Source organism: Aulostomus chinensis, chromosome 11, assembly GCF_037954235.1.
Source record: "Aulostomus chinensis isolate RoL2024-O1b breed Wild chromosome 11, RoL_Achi_v1.0, whole genome shotgun sequence".
NCBI lineage: Eukaryota > Metazoa > Chordata > Actinopteri > Syngnathiformes > Aulostomidae > Aulostomus > Aulostomus chinensis.
Window position 1 is genome coordinate 27,196,325 of NC_141330.1, and position 15,000 is coordinate 27,211,324.

Below are 15,000 nucleotides of genomic sequence, written 5' to 3' on the forward strand. Positions count from 1 at the left end.
CACGGCGCTAACATGATAGGCAGTGTTAGTTGGTGAGTTACTGCAGTAGAAACAGCAGAGGACATGCTAACGGTGCTGCTGGGTTGAGATTCACTCTGGAGCAGATCGAAAATGTGACATTCATTCAAAGTTATCGCATGCTGTGTGTGCAAATCCATCCATCCATCCATCATCCATCCATCCATCCATCCATCCATCCATCATCCATCCATCCATCATCCCTCCATCATCTATCCATCCATCATCCATCCATCCATCCATCCATCATCCATCCATCCATCATCCCTCCATCATCTATCCATCCATCCATCCATCCATCCATCATCCCTCCCTCCATCTTCCCCCTCTTCTCCTGTTCAGGGTGGTGGGGGTGAAGCCTATCCCAGCAGCCTTCCCCCTGGACAGGTCACCAGTCCATGGCAGGGCCAACACATAGAGACAGACAACCATTGGCTCTCCCAGCCACGCCTACGGTCAATTTAGAGTCTGGATTAACCTGGTCCCTCTTGATGTCTTTGGACTGTGGAGGAAGCTGGAGTACCAGAGAGAACCCAGCAGGAACAGGGAGAACATGGAGACTCACCCAGAAAGACCCCGTGCTCCAGCCGGGGCTCCACCCATCTTGCTGGGGGGCCACAGTGAGGACCGCTGTTCCACCGTGCTGTCATGTGTGCAAATGTTTCTGCATATTGGTAGTATTCGTCCCTTTGATGAAGTATCCACTTTGCAAGTATTGCAAGTTGTACTCCTTTCTTGTGAAATGTAACCAAACTTTCAAGCGTTTGTGCCCATTGGGCGCCATGTTTCCTGCTGGCTGCACTGGTGAATGACATCAACGTGCATTTTGACATCATTTGCACCCCCTGGAATTGATAAGGGAAACATTTTCAAAATTGGCTCAGGATTCCAAGGGATTGAAACATTGGGAACCTCAACAAGAACCGGTTTTCGATTCCCAAACGCAGAGTTATCATGCTGTTTTGTACTGGAATTTTTACTGTCACCACGCTTATTGAACACCTCTCTGGAGCAGATTAGGATGGAGACACCGGACGACTTCACTGGCACACAAAATTTGTGGACGAATTACAACAAATCTCAGGTTTGCAGATGATGTAAATGCTGCTTCAAGGAGGAGCCAACTGACACCCAACACCTGGACACAGCACAGAAGCTCGATGGTGCGGAGTTAAATACTGAGAGGAGTAAACTGACGCTCACATCTCAACTGAAGAGAAACACCGTGAAGTGAAAGGCAACATTCTGGAATCAGTCGACCGCGCTGCATACCTCAGGTCTGTGGGACAGCCAACACACCTGCTACTGGCTGCGAAACGTAATCATTTTGGAGTAGCAAGAGCTTTTTCTCAAATGAAACTGATGACTCACTGATGGCAGGCATTGCCCCCTATGGTTGTGAATTCTGGACCCACATGTATTGAAAAAAGAACAAATGCCTTTGAAATGAGTCACGCCAGGAGGATCCTTGGGGTGACATGGAGAACGTGCTACACAAATAACTCTGAGGCAGGAGGCAGGAAAACTGGCGGTGGCTCATGAGCTGCTGATGGAAACAGTGGTTTGGACGCATAACCAGAAAAAATGGGTCCTTCGCGAACACACTCGTGCAGAGTGCAGTTGAAGGAAGAGGAGGTGCAGAGAGGCTGAAGGGAGAATGATGACAGACGAGGAAGTGGTGATTGACTACATGGCGCTGGCAGACACCCAGGACCTTCTCGCTGTGAGGCAGCGGTGTTAACCTCTTAGTCACCGTGCCGGTGTCGACGCCGGATTTCCTATTTGCATCACCAGCTCTCCCATGTGAAGACTTTTCTGGTCTCAATGATAAATAGGGACAACTATGGATCAGTTATTGGGATCAGTCCATTGTTGTGGGACTTCACCATAAACAACTAGAGCCTGAACCAAAGGACATTTGTCCCCGTCAAAGAATATCCAGTGAAAGTGCATTGAAAGGATCGTACTGACAGTGTTGTTGCCTTGATGGCTTTACTCACGTCGTGCTGTACTTTTAATGTACTGATGGTCAGCACAGTGCCTCTAAGGTGCTCTGAGGGACAGCTGCTCCTATCTGAGGGACAGAAGGCGTCCTGGTCAGATGGACTGTTCTAGACTAATGCAAGACACCGTGCATGTGTGCGTGTCCCTGAAAGGTCGTCTATGAAAGCATCACAAATGTTGGAGCATAATTTTGCTGCCATAAATAAGAAATATCCAAACATGACCGTTTTTTGAAATCTTTCTGAGCTCCAGCAGAACTTATTATCCACATAAACGCCTCCCTCATTAACTCACAGCTATTGTTTCTTGATATTTTATTCAAGTGTACTTTGACTATGTCTCAGAACTCTGAATGTATTCCATTGCCTCTAACATGCTGATGAGCCAAGCTCTTACTATTTCTTATTCAAATCATATTCGCCAATTTGTGTTTGTGCACTTCCAGCCATCAGCCAGAGGCAGAGAAGTCCAATGAATATGGAAATGTGAAGGATTGCCACTTGGCGAGGCAAACTATGATCACAGCTCTAGCTTAGCTGTCAGAGCTAGCCCGGCGTGGAGGTTGTGTGCTGCCAGGCTGCTGGACAGCCTCAGCGGATCATGTGAAGGGCACCATCAATGAATTATGCAGAGTCAGAAGCATCTTAAAGGCCGTGTTGTTTGAAGGAAGGAAGCAAAAGGTCAGCTTCCATCACACTTTGAGAGGCACCCTGCCAGGAGTTCAGCCGACCACTGACGACCACGCCAAAGAGCTGGAATGTCACGAGTGAGAGCCAGAGATGCAACTCGGCTCTGTGGTGCTGAGCAGGAGGATTCTTAGCTGTTTTCTAACATGTCACTCAGCCTGCTGGACAGGTCGGCTAACTACCACAGACCAGTTTCTATCCAGACTCAGCTAGCATCCTGGGTACCTTTGTTACCCGGAGAACTCGGGTCTGCCTGACATCATGTGTCATTCCAGGGAGGATCTGGGAACAAAGCGAGCGTCCCTGCTGAGGGGTCGGAGAGCAAAGGTCACACTCGCCTTAGAGATCAGTGCTAATGTTAGCAGCTGCGCCATCACCATGACAACAAATCAGCTTTAATCGGAAATAATGAGCAGATCAGCCGTGAAGACATTTCTTGGCGAGGAGGTTGATGTGTCACAAGATAGACCACTAACGCCACATCAGAGGAGACAAAGTCTGGGTTTGTAACTTCTTAATTAAACTTGTTGATAGCAGTTAGCTATCATCAACCTCGTCTGTCTCCTGGGCTGGTTTAGGTCTGATGTTACCATGGAAACAGGTCCCAGCTTTCAAAGAATAGATGGTGCTGGTTCTGTTCAGGAGAGCATATTCATACACATCACCATCAGTGTGTGTGTGAATGGGTGAATGAGATGAACCTGTAAAGCGCTTTGAGTGCCGCTAAGGTAGAAGAGCGCTGTGTAAGTTGAGTCCATTTACCATTTACACTTAACATGGGAAACTGTCTGTAACTCTACCGGTCCTGGCAACTCCTGCCAGTAGGAGCACAACAACGTGGTTCTGTACGGTGCTGAACTGAGACCAGAGCCTTGCAGAGGCTGTGAGATTTAGTAACTGCCATGTCCTTTCTACTGAGGGGACAGCGGTTTCCAGTGAGTGCGTGATGGAGGCACGCAGTCGATGGATGAATTCCACTGGAAGAAATGACAAGCCAAAGGGGCGGCGTGGCTCAGAGGTAGAGTGGCCGTCCAGCAACCAAATGGTTGCCGGTTCAATCCTCACTTCCCCCGGTGACCACGTCCAAGTGTCCTTGAGTGAGATACTGAACCCCTAATTGCTCCTGATGGCCCTGAGATGGACTGGCGACCCGTCCAAGGTGAACCCTGCCTCTCATCCAGTGTCAGCTGGGATAGGCTCCACCCCCATCCCCCCGTGCAACCCTTAACGGATAAGCGATGTAGAAAATGGATGGAACCTCAAGACAATATTTACAGTCTCAGGATGTATTGATTATCAGCAGGAACAGAAATCTCTCTGGATGATTGATTGTCAGGCAATGCAGCGATGAGGGGTTGTAATGACCTGGAACCTTGTTTGGGGGAGGGGCTTTATCAGGTGGATGGTGTCAGGTGTTCAGCAGTGTGTTTGTTGTTTTGTTATGTTTGTTATGTTGACCTGTGTATGTCCCTGGTTCTCTTTTCACAAAGAATGTTGGGTGGAAATCCAGAGTCTGTTCACCCTGGAATGAGGGACAGTCTGGTGTTTTTGTTTCTGGGGGGAGGATGAAAACCTGGGAGAGCAGAGAAACTCCAGGCTGTTTGATTCTCATCCACACACTCTGGAGTTTCAGTGTCTGAATGAACGTCAGTGTTAGTTTTCATAGTTGGTCAGGCAACCCTTTTTGGATCTTAGACAAAGTGGCTGCGTTACTGTGAACACTGTGTGGGGTGGGGGGGTGGGGGGGTGGGGTGGGGGTCCTACTGTATATCAGTGTAACAGGTAGACCAATGCATCTGTTCAGCAGGTTCATGCCTCACACTGTAAATATTGTCCTGAGGTTCCATCCATTTTCTACATCGCTTATGGGATGGGGGTGGAGCCTATCCCAGCTGACATTGGATGAGAGGCGGGGTTCACCCTGGACGGGTCGCCAGTCCATCTCAGGGCCATCAGGAGCAATCAGGGGTTCAGTATCTTGCTCAAGGACACTTGGACGTGGTCACCGGGGGAAGTGAGGATGGAACCAGCAACCATTCTGTTGCTGGACAGCCACTCGGCCTGCCTAGATATCACCAACACCAAAGCTACTGCAGATTAAAGAACCACTGCATGGTGTTGACTTCGTCACTGATCAGATTGGATTCTTATATTTCCTTTTGAGCTGCTTCCTCGTTCGCTCTTTGCCAGCAGGATTGCGCCTAAATAGAAGTGAATTTTTGCCCCAACGCCATTCAGCTGGTTTTCACCTGTAATCTGTAAGTGTGATTAAATAAGAGCCTACATGAATGGATACATTCAAAGGTACCCATTGACTCCAGCAGCAGTTTCCTCCCACACCAGTTCTCTCCTGAGCCTTTTTAGCTGCTATCGCTTTTTTCCCCGAAAAATATGTTTGTACTCGCTGCATGTGCTGGAAGATCTCTAATTCCAGAAGTGAAGTATGCGGACCACTTTTTTTAATCAGTTCCCATGGTGATATGGGTCAAACCTACTTAGAGTTGATCAATTGACTCACATCAGCTGTTCTGAAAACAAAAACTCAGTTTCCCTCTGAGGTGGAATCAGCTCACAGTTGAGGGGCAGACGCAGACATGGCTGAAGCGCCTGTCGGACACGCCTGTGCCGTCCTTGGTGGGCAGACTGGGATCAGACCAGTCACACTCCACAACAGAAAACTACGCTGATTTTTTAAAAAATTTCCATCATAGTTAATATGAATTGATGTTTCTTTTCTTATAATTCAAATATAAATTCAAATGGCAGCTCTTGTGGACACATTTGAGTATTTATAGAACAATAATAATAAGCCTCTTCCACAGTTTCATCTCTTCAGTCTTATTTCTAATTCAGTTTGTCTTCGCACACACACACACACACACACACACACACACACGCACGCACGCACAGGTACGACTGTGTAAATTAATTTCTTGTGAATGATGCCGGGTTCCATCTTGCTGGTTAACTAACTGTCACCAGACTGATGATAATGTCGTCAGGAGGAAGTAAATCAACCCGGACAGGTCTATCTGCTGGAAATAGCTAATCAGGCTGTGTGTGTGTGTGTGTGTGTGTGTGTGTGTGTGTGTGCGTGCGTGCGCGCGCGTGCGTGCGTGTGTGTGTGTGTGTGTGTGTGTCTGCCTCTTTATATTGTTGATGGAATACGAGCCCGTCTGTCTGACAGGACGCTCAGATAGCGTCCCAGTCTGGTTATTAACCGCCCCTGCAGCGACAGCGTTTATACAGTGGTCATAATGTGATTATGGTGATTAATCAGGGTGTGTTGGACTGTGGCTGCGCCACCTGCAAGTCGGAGGCTGCAGGTGCCTCCCCCTCAGAACCTGCTCTCTGGCTTGGTGCTGGTGCAGTGATTAGAACGTGCAGCTCTTTTCACGGGAGCTTCAGTAGCACACGAACAAAACTGTCCCCCCAAAGGAAAACTTCACATGCTGTTTTTGCCTTGAGTCTTGTCATGGCTCTAAGGTTGCTAGGCAACCAGCCAGCAGAGACTTCATGAAGCTACTGCGTCTTGCACATAACCTCCTTCAAAACATAACATGTCTTTTATTCTTGGTTTTGTCTAAGATGAAACCAGCGATGAGTAGATGCTAAGAGACTGCTGCCTCCGTCTCAGGCTCCCGTCAGCTGAGCAGGAAGCAGTTAGCAGTTATTCATCAAAGTGTGGAACGTCTTCACAGCTCAGGAACCCAGATTCAGTTCACCCAGACCTGAGAGCACCGCCACTGATCTGCCTCGAGGAGGGTGAGGCTGTAAAGCTGCTAGCAGGATGCTAAGCTAGGAACCCTGGACACGGTGCTGCATTCCTGCCTGTCTCACTCAGCCGGTTCATCCCCAGGAGTTTTCGAGGGGCTGCTGGGAGAGAAATTAAACCATTTCACCAACAGCCGCTGCATCTGTGACACCAACATCCATCTTGTGAAAGCCAGACGGGATAGTTGGGGCTTACAGAGCAATCCACCCAGTCTCAGTGGGAAACAGCTGAGGCTCTCGTCCACAGTTCAGATCCATTTGACCCCCGACTAGAGCTGACCCCAATCTGCTGGAACAGGCTGGAGAGCAGCTAGAAGTGGGACAGGGGCTGGGGGGCTGTCTGGTCAGGGAACTGTGCTACGGACAAACCTGCTACTCCGTGAAGAATCAGCTAGAGATAGGAAAAGAGAGAGAGAGAGATCTTTCTCCGTTTGCTCCCATTCCTCATCAATGTCCATCTGTGGGTCCGTTCAGCCAGCGATGATGTGGGCGGGACACAGCGTGCCGACAAGAGAGGCGGCTGCATCATCTTTATTTAATTGGCAATCATATTTTATCATGAACTGCATTTGTTTTAATGAGCAGTCACTTCAGATACATGGCCGATGATCAGCGAGTCCTCTGAGGTCCCACGCAGCACGACGTCAACAAACCTGCTGACAACCTTCTGGAGTGACGTCACCAATATGATCATCGTGTCTAAAAGAGATCAGTATGGTCTGAGTCGCTCCCAGGCGGCCATGCTGGTTTCTGTGTTTGAGAAATATTTCCTCATCAAGCGACATGTTCACCCAACGCGTCCAGAGCTGGATTCTTCTCAGAACCTTTTGTTCCTGAGTCGCACGACGAGTGCAGTATGGAACCCCTGGTCCCACACGTCAGCACGAACCTCCAGGGTGCTTTTCGTTATTTATTTGGACCTTTGATGGCGGCGGTGGGCCGCAGGATTGATGTCGCAAGTTTGAAGAGACCTGCTTCGTCCACAGACGTTTCGTCGCTCTGATGGCTTCATTAACAGCGGAGGTCAGAGCTGGCGTCCACCAGGCTGCCTGGGGGGTCCGTCACTGCTGCTGGGGGGTTAAGAGTGTGTATGTCCAACAGAATGTGCCTGCAGAGCTCAAGGTCATGACCTGTAGCCAGACATGCAACAGTGCCCCGCCCTTTCCTCCCTCCCTCACTGAGTGACATGTCTGTACTGCATCTGTACTTCATTGTTCCCACAATAGTACCAGTCTCTGAGCACCCCCACAGAAATGCTGCAATACTTATTGAAGCCATTAAGATATGATACAGTATGATAAACATTCTACTTCTACTACTACGACGACTACTACTACTACTACTATCCACAGTCCAAGCTCTTGTCTGTGACGTTATGAATACCCACTACACAGGGCTGGGCGGTATGACCTAAACTTCATATCACAGTATAAATCCCATCCCTTCACAGTAACTGTATATATCAAGGTATAAATTTAAGAGTAAAAATCATGATTAAAAACAATATAATGTAATGTTAAAGTGTTTAATGTGCAGAAAGCAGAACTCAAAACTCAAAATTAAATCCAGCACTTTACGGTGCAGAATAGAGCAGGCGAACACAAGAACCTAGAACAGAAGAGTAGAGGAATGTTCCTACGTTGCAAAACAGATGGTGAAATAAATGGCTCGTTACCTCCGTCTGCCGTCAGCGTCGCTCGGCTCATCTCGCAAACTACTGTTTTCTGTTCAATGTCCCATCATTCAGATCCAAACCAAGTCCAAATCACAGATGTAGCGCCTTTTTTTTTTTTTTACCAGCCCCTCCTGCTCTGCTGTCTCTGTGCTTGCAGCCATTTTGAGGCAGGTGCGATGACATCATCAACGATAGCACGGGAGAGCGCAAATCTCTACCGTAGGCCAAGTTTATATTATTTCTACCATCGACGGCATATACCTCCCACTGTATATTTATGACTCAAGTATTACAGTGTTATAGACACTGATGGACCTCAGGGAGCTCTGGAATTATCTGGATGAGAGATTCTAGGTTTCATCCGTCACATCTTAGATCGCAATCATCCCTCATCACTGTGTTCATGTCGTGTGTTCGTCCATTCTGATACTGGTGACAACAGAGGAGAGAGCACATTATTGTTGTGGTTGTGTATTCCTGTTATAGACTGTAGTACTCTAAACTACTGTGCTCTTGATAGCAGTACCCTAAACTGTTGGACTGTACTGCTGTTCTCTAGACTGCACAACAGACGCTGGAGATATCAGCAGGTTCAGTTCTACATCAGATCCACCAGTAAACACCAGACCGGTGGATGTTGGAGGTTCAGGTCTACATCAGATCCACCAGTAAACACCAGACTGGTGGATGTTGGAGGTTCAGTTCTACATCAGATCCACCAGTAAACACTAGACTGGAGGATGTTGGAGGTTCAGGTCTACGTCAGATCCACCAGTAATACCAGACTGGTGGATGTTGGAGGTTCAGGTCTACATCAGATCCACCAGTAATACCAGACTGGTGGATGTTGGAGGTTCAGTTCTACATCAGATCCACCAGTAAACACCAGGCTGGTGGATGTTTGAGGTTCAGGTCTACATCAGATCTACCAGTAATACCAGACTGGTGGATGTTGGAGGTTCAGTTCTACATCAGATCCACCAGTAACACCAGACTGGTGGATGTTTGAGGTTCAGGTCTACATCAGATCCACCAGTAATACCAGACTGGTGGATGTTTGAGGTTCAGGTCTACATCAGATCCACCAGTAAACACTAGACTGGTGGATGTTGGAGGTTCAGTTCTACATCAGATCCACCAGTAAACACTAGACTGGAGGATGTTGGAGGTTCAGTTCTACATCAGATCCACCAGTAAACACCAGACCTGTGGATGGTGGAGGTTCAGTTCTACATCAGATCCACCAGTAAACACTAGACTGGAGGATGTTGGAGGTTCAGTTCTACATCAGATCCACCAGTAAACACCAGACTGGTGGATGGTGGAGGTTCAGTTCTACGTCAGATCCACCAGTAAGAGCCAGTAAGCTTCAGAGGTCATTAAAGGTCATCAGGGGAAACACAAGAAGCCTGAAGCTTAGTGGTGGTGACCTTGAAGTCATGTGACCCTGGTGTAGTTCCTTCACAGGCTAACGTTAGCTTAGCCCAGCTAACTGTAGCATCCAGGCTTCCAGCATCATCAGAGGGTTCATTAGTGAAGATGATCTTGATGAACTGAACCTGGAAGATCATCAACTTCTGTTCACCAGAGCTGATTTACTGGTTCAATCACCACAATCACATGGAGCGATCCTATTGGCTGCTGGGGGAGGAACCAAGACATGACCACTTCCTGTTGGACTACAAACGCGCCTCCTAACGTTTCCCAGAGTTGCTGTATGTCAACACATGAACAACCTCTTTAAATGGCAGTGAACCAGCATCGCCGTGTTTTAAATATATTTCTTGGCCTTGCAACAATTAGTGAGGGGTTCAGTCTCCTTGATCTCCTCATTGTGACTCATCTGTAACTTCTCTAAATTAAAGTCATGTTTGTGAAAACGTTTGACGATAAACTTTTAGAGCTGAATATTTGAAGCTATTTGTACATGAATATCTTTTGATGTGGTGATCATATTTTTACAGTTTTAACATCAGGGACTTGCCATTCTCGTCACTATGTTGCTTCCTCCCTTCACCTTCAATTCAGTGTCCCTACAAGCGCACCCGACCCCTCCTGTCCATCATCTTTCCTTAAAGTTGTCGACAGCTCCAACGCCAACGTCACTCCTCCCAGTGTTCATAGAAGCTGATGTGTTTGAGTCTGATGGGATCGATGGAGCCGCTGCTGCTCTGTGGTTTGTTAACTGTGTCAAACAGCAGTGAAATCGGTCGCAGACCTCCTGACAACCCAGAGATGTTCTGACGTCACTGTGGGAGAGTGAGCAGCCGCTCCTGCAGCTCACACATGTTGATCCACACATGACCCGGCTGGGCAATTCTCTCGCCCTCAGCACAACACCGTCACTCACACCGTCTCCTCCTGCTTTTGATCCCTCTGCTGCTCAGGCGTGCGGACGGACCTGAGGAACCCTTGGCTGCAGAGCGCTGCTGAGACCGCTGGCACCTCTGGAGAGGGAGGCAGAGCCGTTTGAGTGCTGCTGAACTCTTTGCCCTGACTCTCATGCCTGCCTCGTGATGCTTTACTGCCCCCTGCTGGTGCTTTTGTTTAGTGCATCACTACAAAGACCATTTGTATGAGCTTGAGAGCAGCACAAACTCAGGAAGATTGATGTCAATCTAAATCAGGGAAATGAGCCCTTATCCACCAATAAAAAGCCTCAGACCCTTTGTCCTCTGGCCTCCCAGTGTTCCTCTCACCGAGCCATTTATGTGGGTACCAGAATAACTTCTCAAGTCAGCAGAAGCAGTGATACGGCATCAGCTGCCTAATTGGCGGTCATGGGAAACACAATTACAGCACTGAGTTCCTCAGCCTCCGTTCCTCGTGTTCTGCTCGGTCAGCTGTGCCAACAAGAGCAATGTGAAACAGATTTATCCTTGTGATCCCACAACTCACCACACACTGTGTGCAGAACCAGGCAGCATAAATCCAGTGGTTTCTTGTGCTGCTGCTCTCTTGTAAGAGAATGTTTTACAGATCAGAGACAACTGGGCTATCTGGAAACCATTAGCTGCCTCGCTGAGACGGATCATGTCAAAGGCATGTCCGCTGCTCCGCATTGTGTCATCATTAACCGGTTGTGCGCGTGAGATCTCCGACAGTTTTTCCATAACAGAGAGATTTAGCGTGGCTCTTGCACAAGCAATGAGATGCCTTTGTGCTGCCAGCCCGATTTTGATCACGATGACAAGTTCCAAGCCCAGGAACCACAAACTCAAACGTCTGAACGTAAATAAACTACGGCACATCGCATCAAGGACCCCTGATTCTGTCCCCACCAGAGGCCCCCAGACCCTCCCACCTGAACATTCTCAAACTGTTTTCAGACTTCTCCAGCTATTTAGGTCTGTTGTGGGAATTGACTACAATTTTGAAGCAGATTTTCTCCTTCTTGCAAACATTCACATGAGAGTTCTACCCTTTGTGGGATTATTATATTAACCCTGCAGATTTATTATGTTTGCTGCTCTAACCTGTTTAACTTTATATGTTGTGTTAATCTTGGAACAGATTGACATGGATTATGATGAGGATGTAGGCAGTGTTTTATATGACTCACTCATTAACAGACTCTTGCTCACTGCTCCTATAGACTCATGTGACCGAGACAGGAAGAGGCCAGCTGTTTAACTGGTGAACACTCTTTAATGATGACCTCCTCCTCTCCTGTGTTCCTCCCTCTGTCCTCTCCAGGTGCTCGGCACGCCATCCGAGGACTCCTGGCCTGGTGTTAACTCCCTGCCTCATTTTAAACCAGGTGAGATGTGATGAACCTGCTCACGCTCAGGCGGCGAACCTTCAACAACGTCCTGATTTGTTCAAGCTCATTTCACTTTGTTATCGTGGAGCAAAGTGAAGAACGGCCACAGTGAACATGGGCGCTTCTAGGAGAAACATGAATAGAGGGGCTGCAGATTAGTGAGAGAAGAGGAGAGGAAGTCCCTTTATTGCCCCTTGACTCCAGTCACATTCCACCTCAGAGGCCTCAACAGTTGAGGATAGAACAAAAATTACAAGTTTGATATTAACAAGGAGCTCTTCACCTCCCCCACGGAGCACAAACACCCCCCAGCGGCCCTCAGTTGCCAAGTTATCCGTTTGCCTGTAGAATGAGCGTTCAACTCGTAGCTGGGCCTTCAGCAGGCTTACCAGCCTGACTGCAGGGTCCACAGAGCCCTGGTTCTGGAGACGGTTCCTCCGGCTCGGCCAAATGCCCACCTTTGCTGTCCCTGATAAAAAGTTCACCAGGGTGTGGAGGGTATTCCTCCTGGCAGTGAACCCCTGAAACCAAGCCCTCAATAAACCAAATACTGGTGCCAGGCGAGGACACTCGACAGACGTGAGCTAAGGTCCCTGAACCAAAAACACCCCCTTCCCCAGCTCCGGATCAAGCTGCTCCTGCATCTGTTCGTAGTGTTCGACAGTGTTGAAGTTCAGATTTTAAACACAGGCCTGGTAAAGGTCCTTCCTCCCGGCCACCTTGAAGGACGGGGTGGGGGGGTGGGGGGGTGTAGATCCTGTCTACCCTGGCTGCTCTGGCTCTGTTGCTGTGGACCCTGACCCATGTGTAATGACTGCTGTGTGGATGCTGACCCTCCAGGTGTCCAGCAGGGCTGATTGTGGGTGGGGCTCGTCTCTTGTTCTGTCCATGGTGGTCCAGTTCAAATCCCCCCCGATGATGAGCTGGTCGAAGTGATAGTTTGTGAGTTGGGTCTCTAAGTGACTAAAACAGTGTCCCCGTGCTGCTCCCTGATCTGGAGCTGATCCTGTAGCTCTGCTCTGACCATCAGCAGGCGGCCCTGCACCACCTCCTCTGGAGTTCAAATGGTTGCTGCAATGGAAGGTTTGGAAAACACTGTGACCCCTGCACTAAAGATAGCGGCTGAGGACGCATGGGCCCCCCACCACAACCCCCAGTCCGTCTGATCAGAGGCTGGGGCGGGGGCTCCTGCAGGAGCAGCACTCCTGAACTTTTCTGTGTTGCTATTTCTGAAATTAAAGCCCTCGTCTGTCCGTCCCTCCCCAGTAATGCTTAGCGAACCTCAGCCTCTACATAAAAAGAGGGAAAAGGAGGAACAATAAAGAGAGGAGAGAAGAGTGAGAGGAGGAAACCCCTGCCATACATCATCATTTTCTAAAGGAACTTCTGCCATTTTTCCTCTTGGTTCCTTGCTTAAGGAGGTGATGTGTTTTTTTAATCTGAACCGGGTTTTTTTCATCCAGCGGATCAAAACCGAGCCTCCGCTTTTAAACGGCGACCGCCTGGATGAACTTGTTGGTGTCACTGAAGTAATCGCTCACCTGTACAGGTTGTTCGTGGGTGACGTCTAGGAAGTGGTCGTTCTCTTCCAGAGAGAACAGGTCAGTGCTGAGGGAGGGTTCTCTAGCTGAGGTGGCAGCGGACTCAGTTTCTGCTGCTACTTCCTGGCTGTTTCAGGGACGCCTGAGGAGGCCTCACCACCTTCTGCAGGCTCAGCTGCTGCTCTATTGGCTGCACCCTGAGAGTCAACCACTCTTCTGTCGGCACACCACCCGCCTCACCACTGCTTCACCCTGAGGGACACGTCCAGCGTCTGTGACAGCGAGTGACTGGACGTGTCTAAGTTCAGGGCCTTTACACCCCAGACTGACGCTTTTAAAGCTGCTGGCTAATTTTCCAAACCTGCGCAGTGCTGGTTCAAGTAGATGATTGGCTATGAACAGCGGGACACCGGAGACGGTGATCCGCGTGGACGGAACCGACAGCAACGACACTTGAACTAACAACTTCCTAAGGATCAGCTGGTGGACCAGCGACTCGTCCCGCAGAACCACCACCATGGCTTTAGTCATGCAGCATGCAAACAAGACATGTTTGTGTTCCACCTGTTCGCCAACAGCCAGCAGAACTTCCTCCGCAGTCACAGATCCTCCCACTGGACACTCTGGACTCCCTGTCGGAGCCATGGAGGCGGAGTCTCGCAGGACGCCCTTCCTCCTGACCCCTGACAAACCACCGCTCACTTTGACTACACACAAGAAAACAATCAGATCCTGCTAAAGATGAAAGGGAACAGAGAAACTCCAAAGTTGTGCTCAAATCCCGCACCACTCTCACATGCACCACCACTCACACACACACACACACGCGCACACACACACACACACACACACACACACACACACACACACACACACTGGAAACCAGAAAGGGAGGAGAGGAGACGGAGAGGACTTCAAGAGGGCTGGAGTGATGCTGCTGCCCCGGCATCACAAAGCTAGATGACCCAGACTCCAGTGGCCAATTAGGGACCAACCAAGGTGCCCCCCCCCACACACACACACACACACAAATGTAATCTCTCATCCTGGGGCCATGGTGACAGTTGGCTCTTGTTAGCATCTCACATACTGTGTTGAGCAGCTGTGCATCTGTCTGGCCCCCCAACACACACACACACACACACACACACACACACACACACACACACACACACACACTCTCCGACTCCTCTGTCACTCTTGTAATGTCTGTACAGTTTCTAATCTATAGCTGTAATGATTCAGGAGTAGACGGAACCTGGGGGAAGGGGGGGCAGAACAACAAAACGCACAAGAGTGCTGGAGCCTGAACCACAATCCACCTGGACCACAATCCACCTGGACCACAATCCACCCACAGCAGAACTCACACACCTCAGTCAGTAAGAACCAGCAAAGGCTGAGGTCCTGACGCTGACCTCCCTCCCCTGACTGGCGTCATCAGCCTGACCATAACCAATCAGGACCGACCCGCCACAAACACAATCTACGAAATGTGAAGGCGTTTTTCTACGCTAGCGTTTATTGATGTTCTTGCTT

The 15,000-nt window shown here is 49.1% G+C and overlaps 1 protein-coding gene across 3 annotated transcripts in view; it reads left to right on the forward strand.

The window, feature by feature from the left end:
• Window positions 1-15,000, forward strand: part of cdk14 (cyclin dependent kinase 14) — a 154,854-nt gene that overhangs the window by 81,881 nt on the left and 57,973 nt on the right. For all 3 annotated transcript variants that reach the window (XM_086219239.1, XM_086219241.1, XM_086219240.1), the window contains one exon: window positions 11,854-11,917. In XM_086219239.1, coding sequence (XP_086075365.1) covers window positions 11,854-11,917 — 64 coding nt within the window. The remainder of the gene's footprint in view (window positions 1-11,853; window positions 11,918-15,000) is intronic.